This window comes from Scyliorhinus canicula, chromosome 2 (assembly GCF_902713615.1).
Source record: "Scyliorhinus canicula chromosome 2, sScyCan1.1, whole genome shotgun sequence".
Taxonomy (NCBI): Eukaryota; Metazoa; Chordata; class Chondrichthyes; order Carcharhiniformes; family Scyliorhinidae; genus Scyliorhinus; species Scyliorhinus canicula.
Window position 1 is genome coordinate 145,257,722 of NC_052147.1, and position 19,083 is coordinate 145,276,804.

Consider the following 19,083-nt stretch of genomic DNA (forward strand, 5'->3'; position numbering starts at 1 on the left):
GAACACTGTTAATTTTCCTGAGTGCTCAGATGACCAACTATGTAACTGCAGACACTTCAGAACTCATAATATTTTTCTTTAAGTAAAAATTAATTGCGCCCCCCCCCCCCAACCGCACCGCCTCCGGATTGGCTATGAATTAACTCATTGGTTATGAAGCACCTTGCAGTCTCTTGAGCTGCAGTATAAATTAGAGATTATTTTCTTTTGTCTCCTGGTCATTGCTGTGAGATATTAGTGATCTGGTGGGTCATTCCTTAAGCTTATCTCGCAATCTTGCTGTCATTTCCAAGTAGGTTTATTTGGTTTTTTTGTCTCTCTCCATAAGATACAGAAAGGCTCATAAATAACAGAGGCCATCAGTTTAACAGGATCATCAGTGACAGCTTTTGAATTTGTAAATGTGGGATTGGTTAGCTCAGTTGGCCGGGAGGCTGGTTCGTGATGCAGAGCGATGCCAACAGCGCGGGTTGAGTTCCTGTACTGGCTGAGGTTATCCATGAAGGCCCTGCCTTCTCAGCCTTGTCATGTATCTGAGGTGTGGTGACCTTCAGGTTAAATTACCACCAGACATCTCTCAAAGAGGAGGCCCATCGTCCTCTGCGGCTGGTGTCATTTATATTGATTTGTAAATCTGCGCCAGCATTATTTTTCACAATTCTTGCTTTTCTTTAGAATTTGATACATCGATTTTCCAATAGAGTGCTTGGGGTGGCTGAGGAACCACAAGTAGTCGATGGTACCGCCAACCTGGAGTCCGTGCCTGGTTCACCTGATGGATCTGCAAAGAGCCAAGAACAAGACCTGGAAACCACACTCGCTGCACCAAGCCCTGAAAGTGATGTAAGTCCACGGCCAACTGGAAATCTATAGTGAAAGTGAAGCAATTTGAGTCTAAATGATTGTGTGGTTATTGCTGAACTATTACATAAGAATGGTGGAGGTGTGTATTCCCTCTCTAATGATGCATCCCTGAACTCACATAGCTATGCATCAGTACCACTCTTAGAGTCACCAAGGCCTCACTATCTGCTTGCCATGGTTAAAGCTAATCAGGGCACCTTATCCCACAACATCATTCTAAAATATGAATGCCCTTCTGTGGATTATTTAGGAAATGGTGGAACACTGCTGATTCTCCCAGCTCAGAGGTAGTTTCATAATTTTACTTAATCTAAAAGTCTTCTTAAACCCACAATTAAAGAACAAAGAAAAGTACAGCAGGAAACAGGCCCTCTAAACTAAAATCTTAAAGAACAAAGAAAAGTACAAAATCACTCACTGTTTCTGTGTAAATATTGTTTCCTTTGGAAATAGAAATAATAGCAATGTTTATTATAATTGTTCAATGATTATCAGGCTAGGATGTACAGAAAGTGTGGAGAAACAGAGTTATGACAAGGCAGGAATGTGATGAGATTTAGAAGGCTCCCTGTGTCAAGCGACACATGAGACATGTGAAACACATGGATATGTATATTTGCCATGGTTTGTTAATCCCGGAGCAGGTTGTTTGCCTGAAGCCAGGGGGCTGTAGGTTGAGAGACACCGTTCCCATCAAACATGGCTGACCAGGAGCCATTCCCATCCTTATCATCTGCTGTGGTTGTTTTAGAAGGATTTTTAGGTTGATAATCAAGCTCTTTGACCATTCTATGAATGCACCTTCTTTGGATATCAAATCCTGGAGTGAAACTCAAACCCAGAGCTTCATGGTTCAGAGGCAGGGATGCTACCCATTCCACCACACTATCTCCTCCGTAGAATGAACAAAATATGTTTAAACAACCCAGGGAAAATCTGAAGTGCAAGTGTGAATCAAAACATCCCTCAGGGACACTGTCTAACTGCTTCCATTGTTTACAATGTGCTCAGGAATTCTGAAAGTGCTGAGTTTGAGTATTCTCTCTGGCATGCATTGTGGATTCGAGGACACTGATAACTATTCACCCACCCCAAATGGTATAACAGTGAACAGTCTGAGATAACTGTAAAAGGATTGGGTCTCACCTGTTAGGACATTGTTGTAAAACTTTTCATCTGTCCTGTGTTCCCTATTTATTCCCGTCCTGCTGCCTGCTTTTATCCACCATCTTCTGGCTAGCTGCTCCAACATTATTGCACCTTTGTGATTTCTATTTCAATTACAGTCTTTGGTCACGGAAACCCCCTGTCCTAATGGACTAACCCAAGACGTCCCTTTAGCTTCTATGGCAGAGCCTGTGATATCGATTTGATAGACTTGGAAGCAGCCAATCATTGAATATAGACTTTTCAGCCTGCTCCTATTGTTGCCTGTGATTGGTGCAACCAGTCAGAGGCTTCCAGAAGAAACGTTGGTCTTCTGAAGAGTTCCATTTTGTCTTAATGTCTGAAAAAGCTTCAACCAGATTGCAGCTGAAAGGCACACTCTCTCTCTCTACTCACCCTGCCAGTCAGACCTGTGAAGGCTCTCTGGTTTAAAAGACACACAGAGAAATTAGGCCTGCGTAAGAGATCTCTAGAATGAGAAAGTGCAAGCCGTTTTCCACAGGTCTGTAACATTCTAACTCAGGGGCTGGAAAGAGCTCAAGCTGAAGCTTAAATTCAGAACATTCCTTAAAGTACAGCCAAAGTTCCTGTGCAGAGTTCAGACAAAAGGGGAGAAGAACTGTACTTACTCAGGAAGGAAGCTCTAGTAATTGCACAGGGAGACAAAAGTTCCATCTGGTGGTAGAGAAGCAGACTTGCACTGATCTGAGTATCCTGTGTACAGCACTATCTGTTAGGCATCGCTTGGAATTACACTGACCTGAACATCCTGTATGTAGCTCCATCCGGTGATGGATATACTGAACTGCACCGACCTGAATTTATTGAGCAAATCTATTCCCAGAGGCCGCAACCACAGCGGTGAAGACACACCTCAAACTTTTCCCTTTAATTCCCATTTTTCTTTGATCCTCTCCAACCCTTACCTTGTGTCTGTCTTGTGTGTGTCTGGATGGAGGGTGGGATGGGGTTTTGGGGTTTGTTAGACTGGTAGACCATTGTCCTGTTATTTCTTTATATATGCATTTATATTTTCCTCTGGTTATTAATCAATAGTTAATGTTTTACGTATAAATCTGGTGTCTGCAACTCATTGGAACAGTCAAAAGTTAAAGGTCTTTGGAAAACACAAATTATTGGTTAATTTACTTATGTTGGAACTCCGGGATCTGTGGTGCTGGAACTGACTGCGCACTCGCCCAGAATGTGGTAACACACCAAATTAACTCAATGTTTATTGGTATCACAGAAAAACTCAGAGAAAGGGTATTTAGGGTAATGGTGGGTAGTTGGTGACCCAGCAACCAATGAATGGCAATGCCTTCTATTTAACTTTTACCAAATAGGCATAATTTCAGGAGACAACAATGAGTGAGATTTCCAGAGTCAGCACCAGAGGTATGTGCAAAGATTTTTACCTAAATTGGAGCTTTATCATTTACTGCTTCCCATTGCAGCTTCCTTCTCCAGAGATAACAAAGCCGGAATCTGAAGAACAGGACATGCTGGCAGCAAACCAATTGGATGGGCATAGTGATTTAGAAAATATGCCAAGTATGGTAAGTCTGAAGCAAACTTGTAAACTGAGCATCTTTAGTGATCGTGAAGGAATGTAGGTTCAAGTTCTGAAGGTTGAATTGCTGATTTTCTATAGAAATTATCAATCTAGGCGACATGGTGGCACAATGGTTAGCACTACTTAAATTTTTTTTTAAGAGTACCCAATTATTATTATTTTTTCCAATTAAGGGGCAATTTAGTTGGCCACTCCACCTAACCTGCAAATCTTTGGGTTGTGGAGGTGAAACCCACGCAGACATGGGGAGAATGTGCAAACTCCATACGGACAGTGACCCAGGGCCAAGATTCAAACCCGGGTCCTCAGCACCGCAATTCTAGTGTTAACCACTGCGCCACATGTCGCCCCATGGTTAGCACTACTGTCTCACAGCGCTGAGGACCCGGGTTCGATCCTGGCCCTGGGTGACTGTCCATGTGGAGTTTGCACATTCTCTCCGTGTCTGCAAGGATCTCACCACCATAACCCAAAGATGTGCAGGGTAGATGGATTGGCCACACTAAATTGTCCCTTAATTCGAAAAAAAAGAATTGGGTACTCCAAAGTTATTTTAAAAAAGAAATTAGGAATGTAAATGGCTCGTACAAGACCTCACTGGGAAAATTTACTATGTCACATAGAGATACATCTGTGGCACTAAGTACTATTAAGAGTGGGATCTCCCCAATCCATTTACTTCTGAAACTATTCTGTGCTCTTAATAACCACGGGGTTAATCTTGTGGAACTGCACAACAATTCCTGGCAGTCCGTGCTGTTTCAATACACAGTCAGCTGTCCCTGGTCCCTATCAGCAGGGGCAACAGTGAACAATCTGAGGTAATTGTAGAAGGATGGAGTCTCACCAAGTGAACCTTGTGTTTGTTGGGATCACTGAAAGACTTAGAGAAAAGGTATCAAGGTGACATTGAGTACAGAATTCCCATCTAATAGTAGCCCTGATAACCCTGGTTTAGCAGGTGAGAGTTACCCCTCTCAGTTGGTTTCCTGTCAGTGGAATGACACTGACGGGGAGCTCTGGAGACATTGGGAGATGTGTGTGCGTACAGAGTTATCTGAATGTGAGACTCATGATTTGATTCTTCATATCGCAGTATTCTTATCAGTCACTTGACTCAACTAAAAAAATGTTCAGACTTCGCCTTGATCTTGAGGTAGGATGCTGGCAAGCTTCCACAAAGTTTCAGGAATTAAGCACAGCTTCATAACAAGCACACCGAGTTTCTGTAAGTCTGTACTTCACCTTTGATGCAAAGAAGTCAAATTAACTTCTCCTTGACGTACTAGTTGAGAGATTTGCCAGGGGGTTCTCTGCCACAAGCCGACCTTCACTGGTCAATGATATGCTGGGATTCTTACAGATCCACGCACTGTAGGATTGGCCTTATCGGCAACTTCACAAATTGGACTCGAGCCTTTTTCTCACCCTGCAAACTTGATGAGGCTTCCACTCACAAATGCATAAGGGAAGTTATAGATGCTCTATTTCTGAGGGCCCATATATACATCAACTTGGACCTGGACCAGGCAAGCCAGGATACCAGGGCCATGGGCTTCGCCCTTTAGCAGGAATGGCCTCGGGATAGGGTATTATTGACTGCACTCATGTGGCTCTGTATTGCCCAAGGGTGCATGGGGTACGATTTGTAAATCGCAAGCAATACGACTCCCTCAACATCCAGATCATCTTTGACCACGCAATGTGTATTATGAAGGTGTGTTCTCGTCTCCTGGGCATTTCAATGATAGTTATATCTTAAAACGCTTGCAGTTCCCAGCCATTTATGAGGGAGAGCAGCGGTTGGAGGGATGGCTCCTCAGAGACATAGGGTACCCTTCAAGAGGTAGCTGATGACTTCAGCTGGGAGGCTACAAACACCCGCTGAGACTTGCTATAACTAACAAAGCTCATGTATAACCTGCACGATGGTCTAGCAAGTAATAGGCATGTTAAATATATGGTTCCGGCACCTGGACCAGTCGGGGGAGCCCTCCAATACAACTCCCAGAGAGTGTCATGCATCCGAATGGTCTACTGTGCTCTGCACAAGCTGGCACTACAACGGGGCGTGCAACTGGATAAAAATGAGATGCAGGAGTGCCACATCTCCGCGGATGAAGATGATGTTGAGGAGAGCAGCGAGGGACAACCCATGGAGAAGTTGGAGAAAGGACCTTGGGTGATAGCCAGTGCAGAGTTAGGGACACCCTCATTGCCTCTTGGTTTGGGAGCGAGCAGGACTAGGGTGTGAGTATCTCTCCTAATTGGGTCTTACATCCTGTCACTTCTGTGGTGTCTGCTGGAGGTCATCGTGATGGTGGTAACAGTCACGAGCAGGGCGCTAAAGTGATTAATAGATGTTGCAGGAGAAGGATGATGACTTACAGTGAGGACAGAGTGATGCTCATCGTAATCTTTGTGAAATGTCTGACTGCTGCTTGACAGAGAACTGAACGCAACCTGCCGCTGAATGGGGTGATCTGGGGGCCCAGAGAGTCTGAATAGCACATCTTAGCTGCTACTGCCTCCACTGAGGTCAGGGGTCCCAGTGTTTTTATCCACCTGCTGACAAAGTGGACTGTCTAACATCAGCATCATTACGAAAGAATACTGTCAGACATGAGAGAACTGAGCATTGCAGTGGCGGGGTGGCTGAAGCTTCCATGGATGGGGTTGGTGGGGGTGGGGGGGGGGGGGGGGGGGGTTCTGCAACAGCAGCTCAGCTTTACTGCATCTTCAGTGTGGGAATTGGGAGAGATATAGCGCTGCCGTTCTCTCACTGCACAGTGAGTTTGTGCAGGGGTTTGCAGAGCTTAGCATCATGACATGACAGTGTGGAGGTTCTTTAGAGGTGAGCAAAGTGATTTTTTAATACAAATTAGTTATTAAAATAGTTACTTACCTCTACTAGAGCTTAGATTCATTCGTGTCCACTAGGCGCCTATCATTTCCTACCCTTCCTCACCCTCCTGCTACATCTAGGTGTATCTCCAGAAACCACAGCTGATGTTGAAGTGGCCTGCTGACTTGCATGCCCTTGACGGTCCCTGCATGCTTTCAGGCTGCATGGGTGTTTCAGTGCATCCCTCCTCTGTGTGTGGGTCTGGAGGTCTGCCGCAATGTCTGAGGGACTGAACACCTCAAGGGTACAAGGCCCAAGGCTGCGCTTCTGCTAATCCTCTTACCTTCAGAATGCTTGGGGGCTCCTGGGTCCTCCATGGGATAGAGTGGCAGCTGGAGGGAGATACAGAAGCCCCGCTGTCCCCTGGTGCTGACATTTATGGATTCCCACTAGTCCCTGCACAATGGAGCTGATGCCCTCAGCCATGGCGATCATGAGCTAAACCATGGAGCGGACATCCTCCATCGTGGAATGCACAACCTGCTCCCTTATTTGAGGAAAGATGTAATGGCAGTTCAGAGGAGGTTCACTAGATTGATTCCAGATGTGAGAGGTTTGTTGTATGAAGAGAGATGGAGCAGTTTAGGTCTAAACTCTCTAGAGTTTAGAAGAATGAGGGGAGATCTAATGAAGGTATACAAGATGCTAAACGGTATGGATAAAGTAGACATGGATCAGATGCTTCCTCTTGTGGGCATTCTAAAACAAAAGGTCAAAATCTAAGAATAAGAGGTAGCAAATTTAAAACAGATTTGAGGAGAAACTGCTTCACTAGCTTTCGGAGTGCAGCTCCTTCATCAGACTTACCTGAGGAAGGAGTTGCACTCCGAAAGCTCGTGATTCAAAACAAACCTGTTGGACTTTAACCTGGTTTTGTAAGACCTTACTGTGCCCACCCCAGTCCAAAGCCGGCATCTCCACATCATGTAACATTGTAGGTAGCAGATGAGGAACATATCCGCCATGATAGAATGGCGGAGCAATCTCGATGGGCCGAATGGCCTAGTTCTGCTCCTATATCTTATGAACTTATGAACCAAGGTCTCCACTATGCAAGCTACTCTCAGAGTGCTGACCTTGTTCAATTGGAGTGATAGCACCATCTCCTCGGACAGAATGCAATGGGACTCCTTCAGTTAGCCTTGCATTCCAAGGGGGGGGGGGGCTGTCATCACTTCCTGATGCTCGCTGCTCTTCCACTAGCTCTAGCAGCTCTAGGAGGACCGTATCCAGGGGCATGCCATCGGCCTGGGGCTTAACAGAATATTAGGTTCCCTCAGAGTGTCAGATCACTGGGCCGCCCCTGCCTCCACCTTCTGTGGATCCTCAGCTGGGAAGTGATCACCAGTGAGTGACGCAGAAGCCTGCCTACTAGTTATTCCCAACAAGGTGTGAGTATCTGCACTGCTGGAGTGTGCGAATGACGGCTGTGGCGCCTCTTCAATGCTCGTCTCCGAGATGTCCCCCTTAGAGCTGCTCAGGTCTGTGGTCTCCAGAGGGTGCAAGGATGGTCCGGGCTGGTCAACTGATTGAATTGCAAGGGAAGTGAGAATGCATGAATGCATCACAGGAACCGACTGTTGGAAGAAAGATAACTCACGTGAGCTGCATGTGTTGAGGGTTTTTCCTTTTGTCGCTTGTGCCCAACTCACCGTCTGCACAGGTGCGGTCCTGTTTCTTGCCGCTCAGCTCAAGGGCTCCTTCCTCAAAGAGGGTTCTGGTTTTCAGCTCGGGCTGACTCCAGCAGACTGTGCCCACTGACGATGGTTGGGCTCGAGTTTGTCCTGCAGTGAGACAGATGGGGAGAGTGTTGGCGAGAGTCCTGCCGTGTCAGATGGTGATGACGTATGCATGAGTGGGAGGTGAGTGGGACAGGGGATGTAAGAAGCATAATAGCTCCTGGGAGGATCGTGGATAGTGGGGGGGGATCATGGATAGTGGGGGGGGGATCATGGATAGTGGGAATGCGGGGGAGGGCGGCATGTCAAGTGTTGGGACCCCATGAGGTGGCTGGGAGAGAGGAGGTGTGATGGGAGACATGAGGAGGCAGACTTACCCTGGCTGCATGAAGAAGGTCATTCCTCTTCCTGCATCATTGCGGCCCCATCCACTTACGAAGCACGCTGGCACTCACAGTCGTGGTCACAGCCTCCCAGATGGGGTTGATGTCCTTGCCTGATGCCACATCCCTTTTCAACATCATCCAGAGGTTTCTAAGGGCTCCCTTCGTGAAATATAGTGCTGTCTTCCTGGCAGCTATCCCCGCCCCTCCCAAAGTGCTGGGGAGGCGTTTAAAAGAACCACCCCACTGGTTGCAGAGATTAAGTTTCAGCAGAGATTAAGTTTCACCAGGATGAACGAATCAGAAGCAAGCTGCCACGAGCGTGTTGTGAAACACATGGCAACAAAACTTTTGTTAAAGAGGCTAAATGAATGGTGACTTTCCTCGCCGGCACTCTCCGGTTTTCTCACTGGGGCCGACACTTTGAAAAAATATCAGAAAATTCTGTCCACAGTGTCAAACATTAGGTGTGATTTTTGTTACAATCCTAGTCGATGTTATATCTGGATGGGAAGGTCCCAAATTGGAACCTTGGCTCAAAAGACTGGACGGGATTGTCCATCGGTGAGATCCTCTGCTTTGCCGGCAGCGCACCCAAGCCCACGGATTTCCTATGCAGCGACGTGCCCGCAATGGGAAACCCCATTGGCAGGCTGCCGGGATCGAAAATCCCGCCTCAAACTTTGATTTTTTTTTTATAAGCCATAGAGGAACAGAGTCACAGGATCGCCAACTTATTTTAACAACAAGAAAAAACATTTATTAAAGATGAAAAGTTGGATTATTATACAGTACTCCTTTACTCTCCCACAGCTTAACAAATGCACACTGATTTTAAAATGAACACGGGTTACAAAGTACATCTTAAACTAAAGCGGTTCCATTGACACAAAGTTCCTTTTAAGCACGCAGGTTGGCTGTGGTCAAATACACACATACCACTCTGAACCCAAGTTAGTGCCTGTGGTATTCTCCTCAGAATGCCCCCAGATGATTGTCACATGAGAGTTTTCAAACTCCACTCCCAAAAACACACTTTAAAATCTTCTTTCAAAGTATACTTTCCCTCAGCGGATTGCATTCTGAATTCCAGACCAGGGGCGGGATTCTCCCCTACCCGGCGTGACGGAGGGTGCCGGCGTAGGGGAGTGGCGCCAACCACTCAGGGGTCGCGCCTCCTCCAAAGGTGGGGAATTCTCCCCACCTTTGGGGGCCAGCCCCGCGCCGGAGCAGTTTGCACCGGTAGACTGGCGCAAACACCCGGCGCAGTCGGAAGCGGGGCTGGCCGAAAGGCTTTCGGCGGTCGGCGCATGCGCCGGCAGTGACGTCAGCGGCAGCTGGCCGCTGACCTCACTGCCGGCGCATGCGCGATGCGGGGTTCTCCTCCGCGTCCGCCATGGCGGAGGCCGTGGCGGCGCGGAAGGAGAAAGAGTGCCCCCACGGCACTGCCCCGCGGAGTGAGCGGGGGGCCCCGATCGCGGGCCAGGCCTCCGTGGGGGCACCCCCCCGGGTCCGATCGCCCCCCGCCCCCCCCAGGACCCCGGGGGCCCGCTCGCGCCGCTGAGTCCGCCGTTTCCGAGGTGGTGTACACCTCGGCGGCGGGAGAAGGCCTCCCAGCGGCGGGACTTCGGCCCATCCGGGCCGGAGATTTAAGGTTAGTTGTTAAAAAAAGAAATCCCGCCGGCGCCAGCTGTTTTCACAGGCTGCCGGCGGGATTTGCACAACGCCGGTTTTTTACCGGCGGGAGAATTAGGAGACCTGCGGGAGCGGAAATCACGCCGCTTCCCGCCAATTCTCCGACCCTGCGTGGGGTCGGAGAATCCCGCCCCTGGTTTTCCAAATTAAGCTTTAAACAAAGCTTCCGTTCAACATTCCATACAAGGTTTTACACTGACCCCTTCAGGATTTGTTTTGATTTGGCTGTTATGCAAACTGCTCACAATTGCTTTAGCTATTTATTCCCAGTCAGTATTAGAATGGCATCAGACATTTTATTTGACTTTGAAGGCTGCTGACTCACTTTAAATCTGGTTACTGCAATTGTCTCTTTATCTCAATGCCCTTTCTTTATTCTTCCTTGAATTCTTCTGAACCATATTTGGTCTCTGTTAATATGGGCGGCACAGTAGTTAGCACTGTTGCTTCATTGTGCCAGGGACCCGGGTTCGATTCCCGGCTTGGGTCACTGTCTGTGCGGAGTCTGCACGTTCTCCCTGTGTCTCTGTGGGTTTCTTCCGGGTGCTCCGGTTTCCTCCCACAAGTCCCGAATGATGTGCTTGTTAGGTGAATTGGACATTCTGAATTCTCCCTCAATGTGCCCGAACAGGCACCGAAGTGTGGCGACTAGGGGATTTTCACAGTAACCTCATTGCAGTGTTAATGTAAGCCCTCTTGTGACACTAATAATGATTATTATTATTTAACTCCAGACTTCTTGAACATTTCTCTAGTTTCCTTAACTAGCTGGACTTCAGAAAAACGGCATCTGTTTTCTTTACCATTACTCCATTGTATGGTCTTTCTTTTAATAATAATTATCTTCAGTAATCTTTAGCAAACAATAATCTTTAGCAAGTACTGAGAGAGTTGTTCCCTCTTTAGCCTTCTATATCCAACTGCTGCTCATAGAGTTGTGGGAGCTGTCTTCTCTCTCACACTACCGACATCTAACTACAATCAAATTAGCTAAACTAAAACTTAAAAGATTCACTACCTTACAAGGCCCCAGTTGGTAAGTGACCACTGCTGGTTTATTTATTATTCACCTTGTTGCCCTCTCTAAACCCACCCAATAGAAACACTGTTGGAACTGAACTAACCCCCTCACATACAAACACCTTTGGCCACCATGAATTTAACTATAGGTTTTACCCTTTCAGGCACAGGAACATTAAATACACTTAAAACTATAACTTATTTCTAATGTTTACCACTGCAAAAATAAATCCCTTAAAATTATCTTTGTTTACCCAACATTCTGCAATTGGGCAACACTTGCTAAATAATCCTCAGTGCGTTAAGAATTATGCTGAATCATGGCGCCGAGGTCCCAGGTTCGATTCTGGCCCTGGGTCACTGTCCATGTGGAGTTTGCACATTCTCCCCTTATTTGTGTGGGTTTCGCCCCCACAATCCAATGATGTGCAGGATAGGTGGTTTTGCCACGCTAAATTACCCCTTAATTGTAAGAAATGAGTTGGGTACTTTAAATTTATACAAAAAAACAATTATGCTGAGAACTAATTTAAGATTGCCAGTCAGCCTCGCAGTCTGACACATTTGTGGGTACTGGCAGCTACATTTATTAATATACAGGGCCATGTTCTTTGCAGACGGAAATAACTTGTACACACATTGCAACTGTTTCAGCAAAACAAAATAAGTGATAGCTTATTTATTGGCTCATTCCTCAGGCCATGACCAATCAAAATCCTGCCACCTGGAACACACACACACACACACTCTCTCTCACCTTTCTCACACATACCTCTCTCCCTCACATACACACACACACATACCTCTCTCTAACACATACTCACCTCTCTCCCTCACACACCTCTATCACAGACACATACCTCTCTCATGCACACATACTCACCTCTCTCACATACCTATCTCTCTCACATACACACATATTCACCTGTCAGACATACATACTCACATCTTTCCCATATACACACACACTCGCCTCTCTCACACAAACACCTGTCTCACACACACACATTCAACACTCTCTCACACACACTCAGATCTCTCACATATATGCACACACTCAACTCTCTCAAGCACACTAACCTCTCTCACACACTTTTATCATGCACATATACCTCTTTCTCACACACACACTTGCGTCCCTCTCTCACTCACCTTCAAACACACATACACACACTCGCCTCTCTCTCTCACATTTACACACACACCTTATCACATTTACACACACACTCATCTCTCTCTCACACACACACTCACCTCTCTATCACATACACTCATCTCTCACACACGCAGTCATTTATCTCACATATACACACATTCACCTCTCTCACACACTTATCTCTCACACACGCTCACTTCTCTCACTCACACACACTCACTCACTTCTCTCACACATGCATAGTCACTTCTCTCACATTTACACACACTCACCTCTCTCACACACTCACATCTCACACATGCACACTTACCTCTCTCACATACACACACACACCACAAGGCCTCTTTTGTGACCCCACCGCTCCGGCCTCTCTCGGGCTATCCCCCCTGCTGGGTTTCTCCCCACCAACCCTGGCTCTAGCCTATCCCACACTCCCCCCCCCCCCCGGCCCTGGCCTGTCCCTTGGACCTCCCCATCCCCCCTTGATCCCAGTCTCTCCTGTGCCCACCCTGGTGCTGGAATCTCCTACTCCATAGATGCGACCTACCATGCTCCACCATCCCTTTGCCTTTGCTCTTGGCCCTGTCGGTATTTTGAGCTTACCCAACCAGAAGCCGGCTTCTCCGTGCTTAGCTGCTGAAAGATCTGAGTGGCCTTTTCTAATTGGCCTATCAGAAGCCAATGCATTGTAACAAAAAGGCCTCCGATAGGAGCAGGAAGGACAGCTATTTTTCTAATTTAGAACTGTTGGACCTACTGCTGAACTCCTGGATGGGCTCTGTAGAACCCCAGGGGTTCTGGAGAACTCAATTCGGAAACCCTGCATTAAATAATTTAAAATAGAAAGGAGGGAAAGCCTTGTGTCTGAATCCCTTGATTTAAAAAGGGATATGGTGACTTCTGGTGGCGGCAATGATCAGCTAAGCCGCACGTTCGGCGGCTCCCGCGGTGAACGGACTTTGGGGCTCTTTTCAGGGCCCCCAACGGAGCTGCAGCGGCGATTCCCAACGGGGGAAGAAGAGAGGAGTCGACCCCAACGATCCCATGGTCCGGACCAGGAGCGGGGCAGAAACAAAACCAAGGAAAGTGCCTCTGAAAAAACGGGGGCAGGAAGAAAAAATGGCGGCCGGCGAAGGCATCGAAGAGCTGAGGAAGTGGGTCCAGGAGCAGCAGACGATTCTACTGCGCTGCTTCCAGGAGGAAGTTGGAGCTGTTGGAGTCCCTGAAGGTAACCAACAGGGAACTGATGGAGACCCAGACAGCCCGGGGGCTGCGATCCGGGAACTGCAGCAGCAGGCCTCCGAAAGGGAGGACGAGGTCGTGGCCGTGGCGGGGAAGGTGGAGATGCACGAGGCGCTCCATAAAAGATGGCAGGAGCGGTTCGAGGAGCTGGACAACCGGTCGAGGAGGAAGAATTTGCGGATCCTGGGCTTCACGGAGGGGCTGGAGGGGTCGGACCTAGCGGCCTTTGTGGTGATCATGTTAAACTCGCTGATGGGGGCTGGGTCCTTCCAGGGGCCCCTGGAGTTAGAGGGGGCCCACAGAATTCTGGCTAGGAGGCCCAAGCCGAACGAGCCGCCGCGGGCGGTGCTGGTGAGGTTTCATCGGTTCGTGGATCGTGAGTGTGTGCTCCGGTGGGCCAAGAAGGAGCGGAGCAGCAAGTGGGAGAACACGGAGGTGCGGATCTTCCAGGACTGGAGTGCGGAGGTGGCGAGGCGGAGGGCCGAGTTTAACCGGACGAAGGCGGTGCTCCACAGACGGAGTGTGAAGTTCGGCATGTTGCAGCCGGCGCGTCTGTGGGTCACCTATAAGGATCGGCACCACTATTTTGAGTCCCCGGAGGAGGCGTGGGCCTTTGTGCAAGCCGAGAAATTGGACTCAAACTGAGGGTCTAGGATGGGGGATGTTGTATAATATTGTATTTGCATTTGCTTGGTTTAGTGTAAGAATGTCGTACTGTTTTTTCTATAGGGGTTTTTAAGCAGGGGCCGGGTGAACGGGTTCGGGCAGAGGGGTAAACGGGGAGTTCGGGGAGCTGGTGGGGGGGACTGACAATGGGAGTGGCCCTGGAGGAGGCGGGGCCCGGCAGGACGAAAGCGCGGGCTTTCTGCGGGCTTCCCACGCTGTGAGATGGTGGGGGCGGGGCCGGGGCTGAGAAGCGCGGGTCGTTGCTGGTTGTTTTCTTTTCCCGCGCAAGAGCGGGGGGAGGGTGGACCCGTTGACGGGCATAATGGAGGAGGGGTAGTCCCACGTTGGGAGGAGCCGAAGGTAGGGCGGGAGTCGCCGGGGTCAGCAGAAGTTAGCTGGCTCACGGGAGTGCTGTGGAGGGAGGGGCGCGGCTAGGAGGAGTCCTAGCCTGGGGGGGGGGGGAGGGGGGTGAGGAGGTGGGGGGGGGGGTGGGGGGGGATACTGGGTTGCTGCTGAAACGGTCAGGAAGGAGCTGGAGGACGCAGGGGGTGCTGGAGGGGGGGAGTTGCCGCCGTGGGAAACTGGCAGAGCAGGGGACGCTGGCCGGGGGTTGGCAAGGGATGGGGTATGGCTAATCGGCAGGGGAGAGGGGCAGGGAGTCCTCGGATCCGGCTGATAACCTGGAATGTGAGGGGGCTGAATGGGCCGGTCAAATGGGCCCGGGTATTTGCGCACCTGAAGGGACTGAAGGCGGATGTGGCCATGCTCCAGGAGACACACCTGAGAGTGGTGGACCAGGTTCGGCTGAGGAAGGGATGGGTGGGCCAAGTATTCCACTCAGGGCTGGATGAGAAGAGTAAGGGGGTGGCGATCCTGGTGGGGAAGAAGGTGTCGTTTGAGGCGTTAAATGTGGTGGCTGAAGGTGGCGGGAGATATGTGATGGTGAGTGGCAAGCTGCAGGGGGAGCGGGTGGTGTTGGTGAATGTTTATGCCCTAAATTGGGACGATGCGGGGTTTATGCGGCGTATGTTGGGCCGCATTCCGGACCTGGAGGTGGGGGGGCCTGATCATGGGGGGGGGGGGGACTTCAACACAGTATTGGATCCCCCATTGGATCGATCCAAGTCCCGGACGGGTAGGAGGCCGGCGGCGGCCAAGGTGCTGAGGGGATTCATGGACCAGATGGGGGGGGTAGATCCCTGGAGGTTTGCGAGGCCAAGGGCCAGGGAATACTCATTTTTATCCCACGTACATAAGGCCTACTCGAGGATCGATTTTTTTTTTTGTCCTGAGCAGGGGGTTGGTGGCAAAGGTGGAAGATGTGGAATACTCCGCCATTGCCATTTCAGATCATGCCCCGCACTGGGTGGACCTCGGGCTGGGGGAAGAGAGGGACCAACGTCTGCTCTGGCGCTTGGAGGTGGGGCTGTTGGCAGATGAGGAGGTGGCCGAGAGGGTTCGGGGTGTATCGAGAGGTACCTTGAGGCCAATGATAACGGGAAGGTTCGAGTGGGAACGGTCTGGGTGGCATTGAAGGCGGTGATGAGGGGGGAATTGATCTCCATCCGAACCCATAGGGAGAGGGGGGAGCAGAGGGAGAGACTGATAGGGGAAATGGTGCAGGTGGATAGGAGATATGCGGAGGCCCCAGAAGAGGGATTGCTGGGGGAGAGGCGTAGCCTTCAGGCCAGATTTGACCTATTGACTACCAGGAAGGCGGAAGCTCAGTGGAGGAAAGCACAGGGGGCGGTGTATGAATACGGGGAGAAGGCGAGCAGGATGCTGGCGCACCAGCTCCGGAAGCGAGATGCGGCCAGGGAGATTGGGGGAGTGATGGATGGAGCTGGGAAGGTGGTGCGGAGGGGGGTAGATGTTAATTGGGTCTTCAGAGACTTCTATGGGGAACTGTACCGGTCTGAACCCCCGGTGGATGGGGGTAGAATGGGGCGCTTCTTGGACAAGCTGCGATTCCCGAGGGTGGAGGAGGAGCAGGTGGAGGGACTGGGGGCGCCGATCGAGCTGGAGGAGGTGGTCAAGGGGATAGGGAGCATGCAGTCGGGGAAGGCGCCAGGGCCGGACGGGTTTCCGGCGGAATTCTATAAAAGGTATGTGGACCTGTTGGGCCCCCTGTTGGTCCGGACCTTTAATGAAGCAAGGGAGGGAGGGGGGGGGGGGGGGGGGGGGGGGGCTTTGCCCCCAACTATGTCACGGGCGCTGATTTCCTTGGTCCTGAAGCGGGACAAGGACCCTCTGCAGTTCGGATCATATAGGCCGATTTCGCTGCTGAACGCCGACGCTAAACTGCTGGCAAAGATCCTGGCCACTAGAATAGAGGATTGCGTGCCCGGGGACATTCACGAGGACCAGACGGGGTTTGTGAAGGGAAGGCAGCTGAACACAAACGTACGAAGGCTCCTCAATGTTATTATGATGCCGGCTGTGGAAGGGGAGGCGGAGATAGTGGTGGCATTAGATGCGGAGAAGGCCTTCGATAGGGTTGAGTGGGAGTATTTGTGGGAGGTGTTGGAGAGGTTTGGGTTTGGGGAGGGGTTTATCCGGTGGGTGAGGCTGCTCTACGAGGCCCCGATGGCGAGTGTAGCCACAAATAGGAGGAGGTCGGAGTACTTTCGGCTGTACCGGGGGACGAGACAGGGGTGCCCCCTGTCCCCCTTGCTCTTCGCGCTGGCAATTGAGCCCCTGGCCATGGCACTGAGGGAGTCAGGGAACTGGAGGGGCCTGGTGCGGGGTGGGGAGGAGCATCGAGTGTCGTTGTACGCGGACGACCTGTTGCTGTATGTGGCGGACCCGGTGGGGGGGATGCCGGAGGTGATGAGGATTCTTCGTGAATTTGGGGGTTTCTCGGGGTACAAGTTTAACCTGGGCAAGAGTGAGGTGTTTGTGGTGCATCCGGGGGATCAAGAGGAGGGGATTGGTAGGCTCCCATTGAAGCAGGCAGGGAAGAGTTTCAGGTACCTAGGGGTCCAGGTGGCAGGGAGTTGGGGGGCCCTGCACAAGCTCAACCTTACAAGGTTGGTGGAGCAGATGGAGGAGGAGTTTAAGAGGTGGGATATGTTACCGCTGTCACTGGCGGGGAGGGTGCAGTCCGTTAAGATGACGGTGCTCCCGAGGTTTTTGTTCCTGTTCCAGTGCCTTCCCATCCTTATCCCGAAGGCCTTTTTTTAGGAGGGTCAACAGGAGTATCACGGGATTTGTGTGGGCGCATGGAACTCCGAGGGTTAGAAGAGTGTTCCTGGAACGAGGCAGGGATAGGGGGGGGGGGGGGGGGGGGGGGGCTGGCATTGCCCAACCTCTGTGGGTACTATTGGGCTGCCAACGCAGCGATGGTGCGTAAGTGGGTAATGGACGAGGAGGGGGCAGCATGGAAGAGGATGGAGGCGGCGTCTTGTGTGGGCACGAGCCTGGAAGCGCTAGTAACAGCGCCTTTGCCGCTCCCTCCAACGAGGTATACCACGAGCCCGGTGGTGGCGGCTACCCTCAAAATTTGGGGGCAATGGAGATGGCACAGGGGAGAAATGGGGGGCTCGATTGAGGCCCCGATATGGGGGAACCATCGGTTTGTTCCAGGGAGCATTGATGGCGGATTTCTGGGCTGGCACAGGGCAGGGGTTAGGAGGTTAAGGGACCTGTTTGTGGAGGGGAGGTTCGCGAGCTTGGGGGAGTTAGAGGGGAAGTTTGGGCTCCCCCCGGGGAACATGTTTCAGTACATGCAGGTTAGGGCATTTGCCAGACGGCAGATGGAGGGGTTCCCCTTGTTGCCCCTACGTGGGGTATGGGACAGGGTGCTCTCGGGGGTGTGGGTTGGAGGAGGGAGGATTTCGGACATATACCGGGTAATGCAGGAGGCAGACGCGGCCTCGGTGGAGGAACTGAAGGGTAAATGGGAAGAGGAGCTGGGTGAGGAGATTGAGGAGGAGACGTGGGCAGATGCCCTGGAGAAAGTGAATTCCTCCTCTTCCTGTGCGAGGCTTAGCCTCATACAGTTCAAGGTGCTGCATAGGGCCCACATGACTGGGACGAGGATGAGTAGGTTTTTCGGGGGCGAGGACAGGTGTGCTAGGTGCTCGGGGAGCCCAGCGAACCACGCCCATATTTTTTGGGCGTGCCCAGCGTTGGGGGAGTTTTGGAAGAGGGTAGCAAGGACAGTGTCGAGGGTGGTGAGATCCAGGGTCAAGCCAGGCTGGGGTCTCGCAATTTTTGGGGTTGCAGTGGAGCCGGGAGTGCAGGAGGCGATAGAGGCCGGTGTTCTGGCCTTTGCGTCCCTAGTAGCCCGGCGGAGGATCTTGCTCCAATGGAAGGACGCGAGGCCCCCAAGCGTGGAGGCCTGGATCAATGATATGGCGGGGTTCATTAAATTGGAGAAGGTGACATTTGCCCTGAGGGGATCAGTACAAGGGTTTTTCAGGCGGTGGCAGCCTTTCCTGGACTTCCTGGCGGAATTGTAGGGAAATAGGCCGACAGCAGCAGCAACCTGGGGGGGGGGGTCGGGGGTCGGGGGGGCGGGGGGGGGCAGAGGGGGGGGAAGAGGGAGGGGGGGGCTGGAATGGGGGGAGGAAGAACTGTGTACATGGGTCTGTGGGATGTGGCGGGTTCTATCTCTTTCCCTTTTGTTTGGGTGCTTTTTTGTTTTTCTTTTCCTTTTTCCTTTTGTTTGAAGTTGCTCTTGAAGTTGGGGGGGGTATTGTTCTTGGGGTGTTACTGCGGTTGTTTAT

At 50.9% G+C, this 19,083-nt stretch overlaps 1 protein-coding gene across 1 annotated transcript in view; it reads left to right on the plus strand.

The window, feature by feature from the left end:
• The window catches only part of LOC119962278 (microtubule-associated protein futsch-like), a 433,376-nt gene that overhangs the window by 114,476 nt on the left and 299,817 nt on the right, over nucleotides 1–19,083 (plus strand). The window contains exons 15-16 of the mRNA XM_038790266.1: nucleotides 676–843; nucleotides 3,489–3,590. Coding sequence (XP_038646194.1) covers nucleotides 676–843; nucleotides 3,489–3,590 — 270 coding nt within the window. The remainder of the gene's footprint in view (nucleotides 1–675; nucleotides 844–3,488; nucleotides 3,591–19,083) is intronic.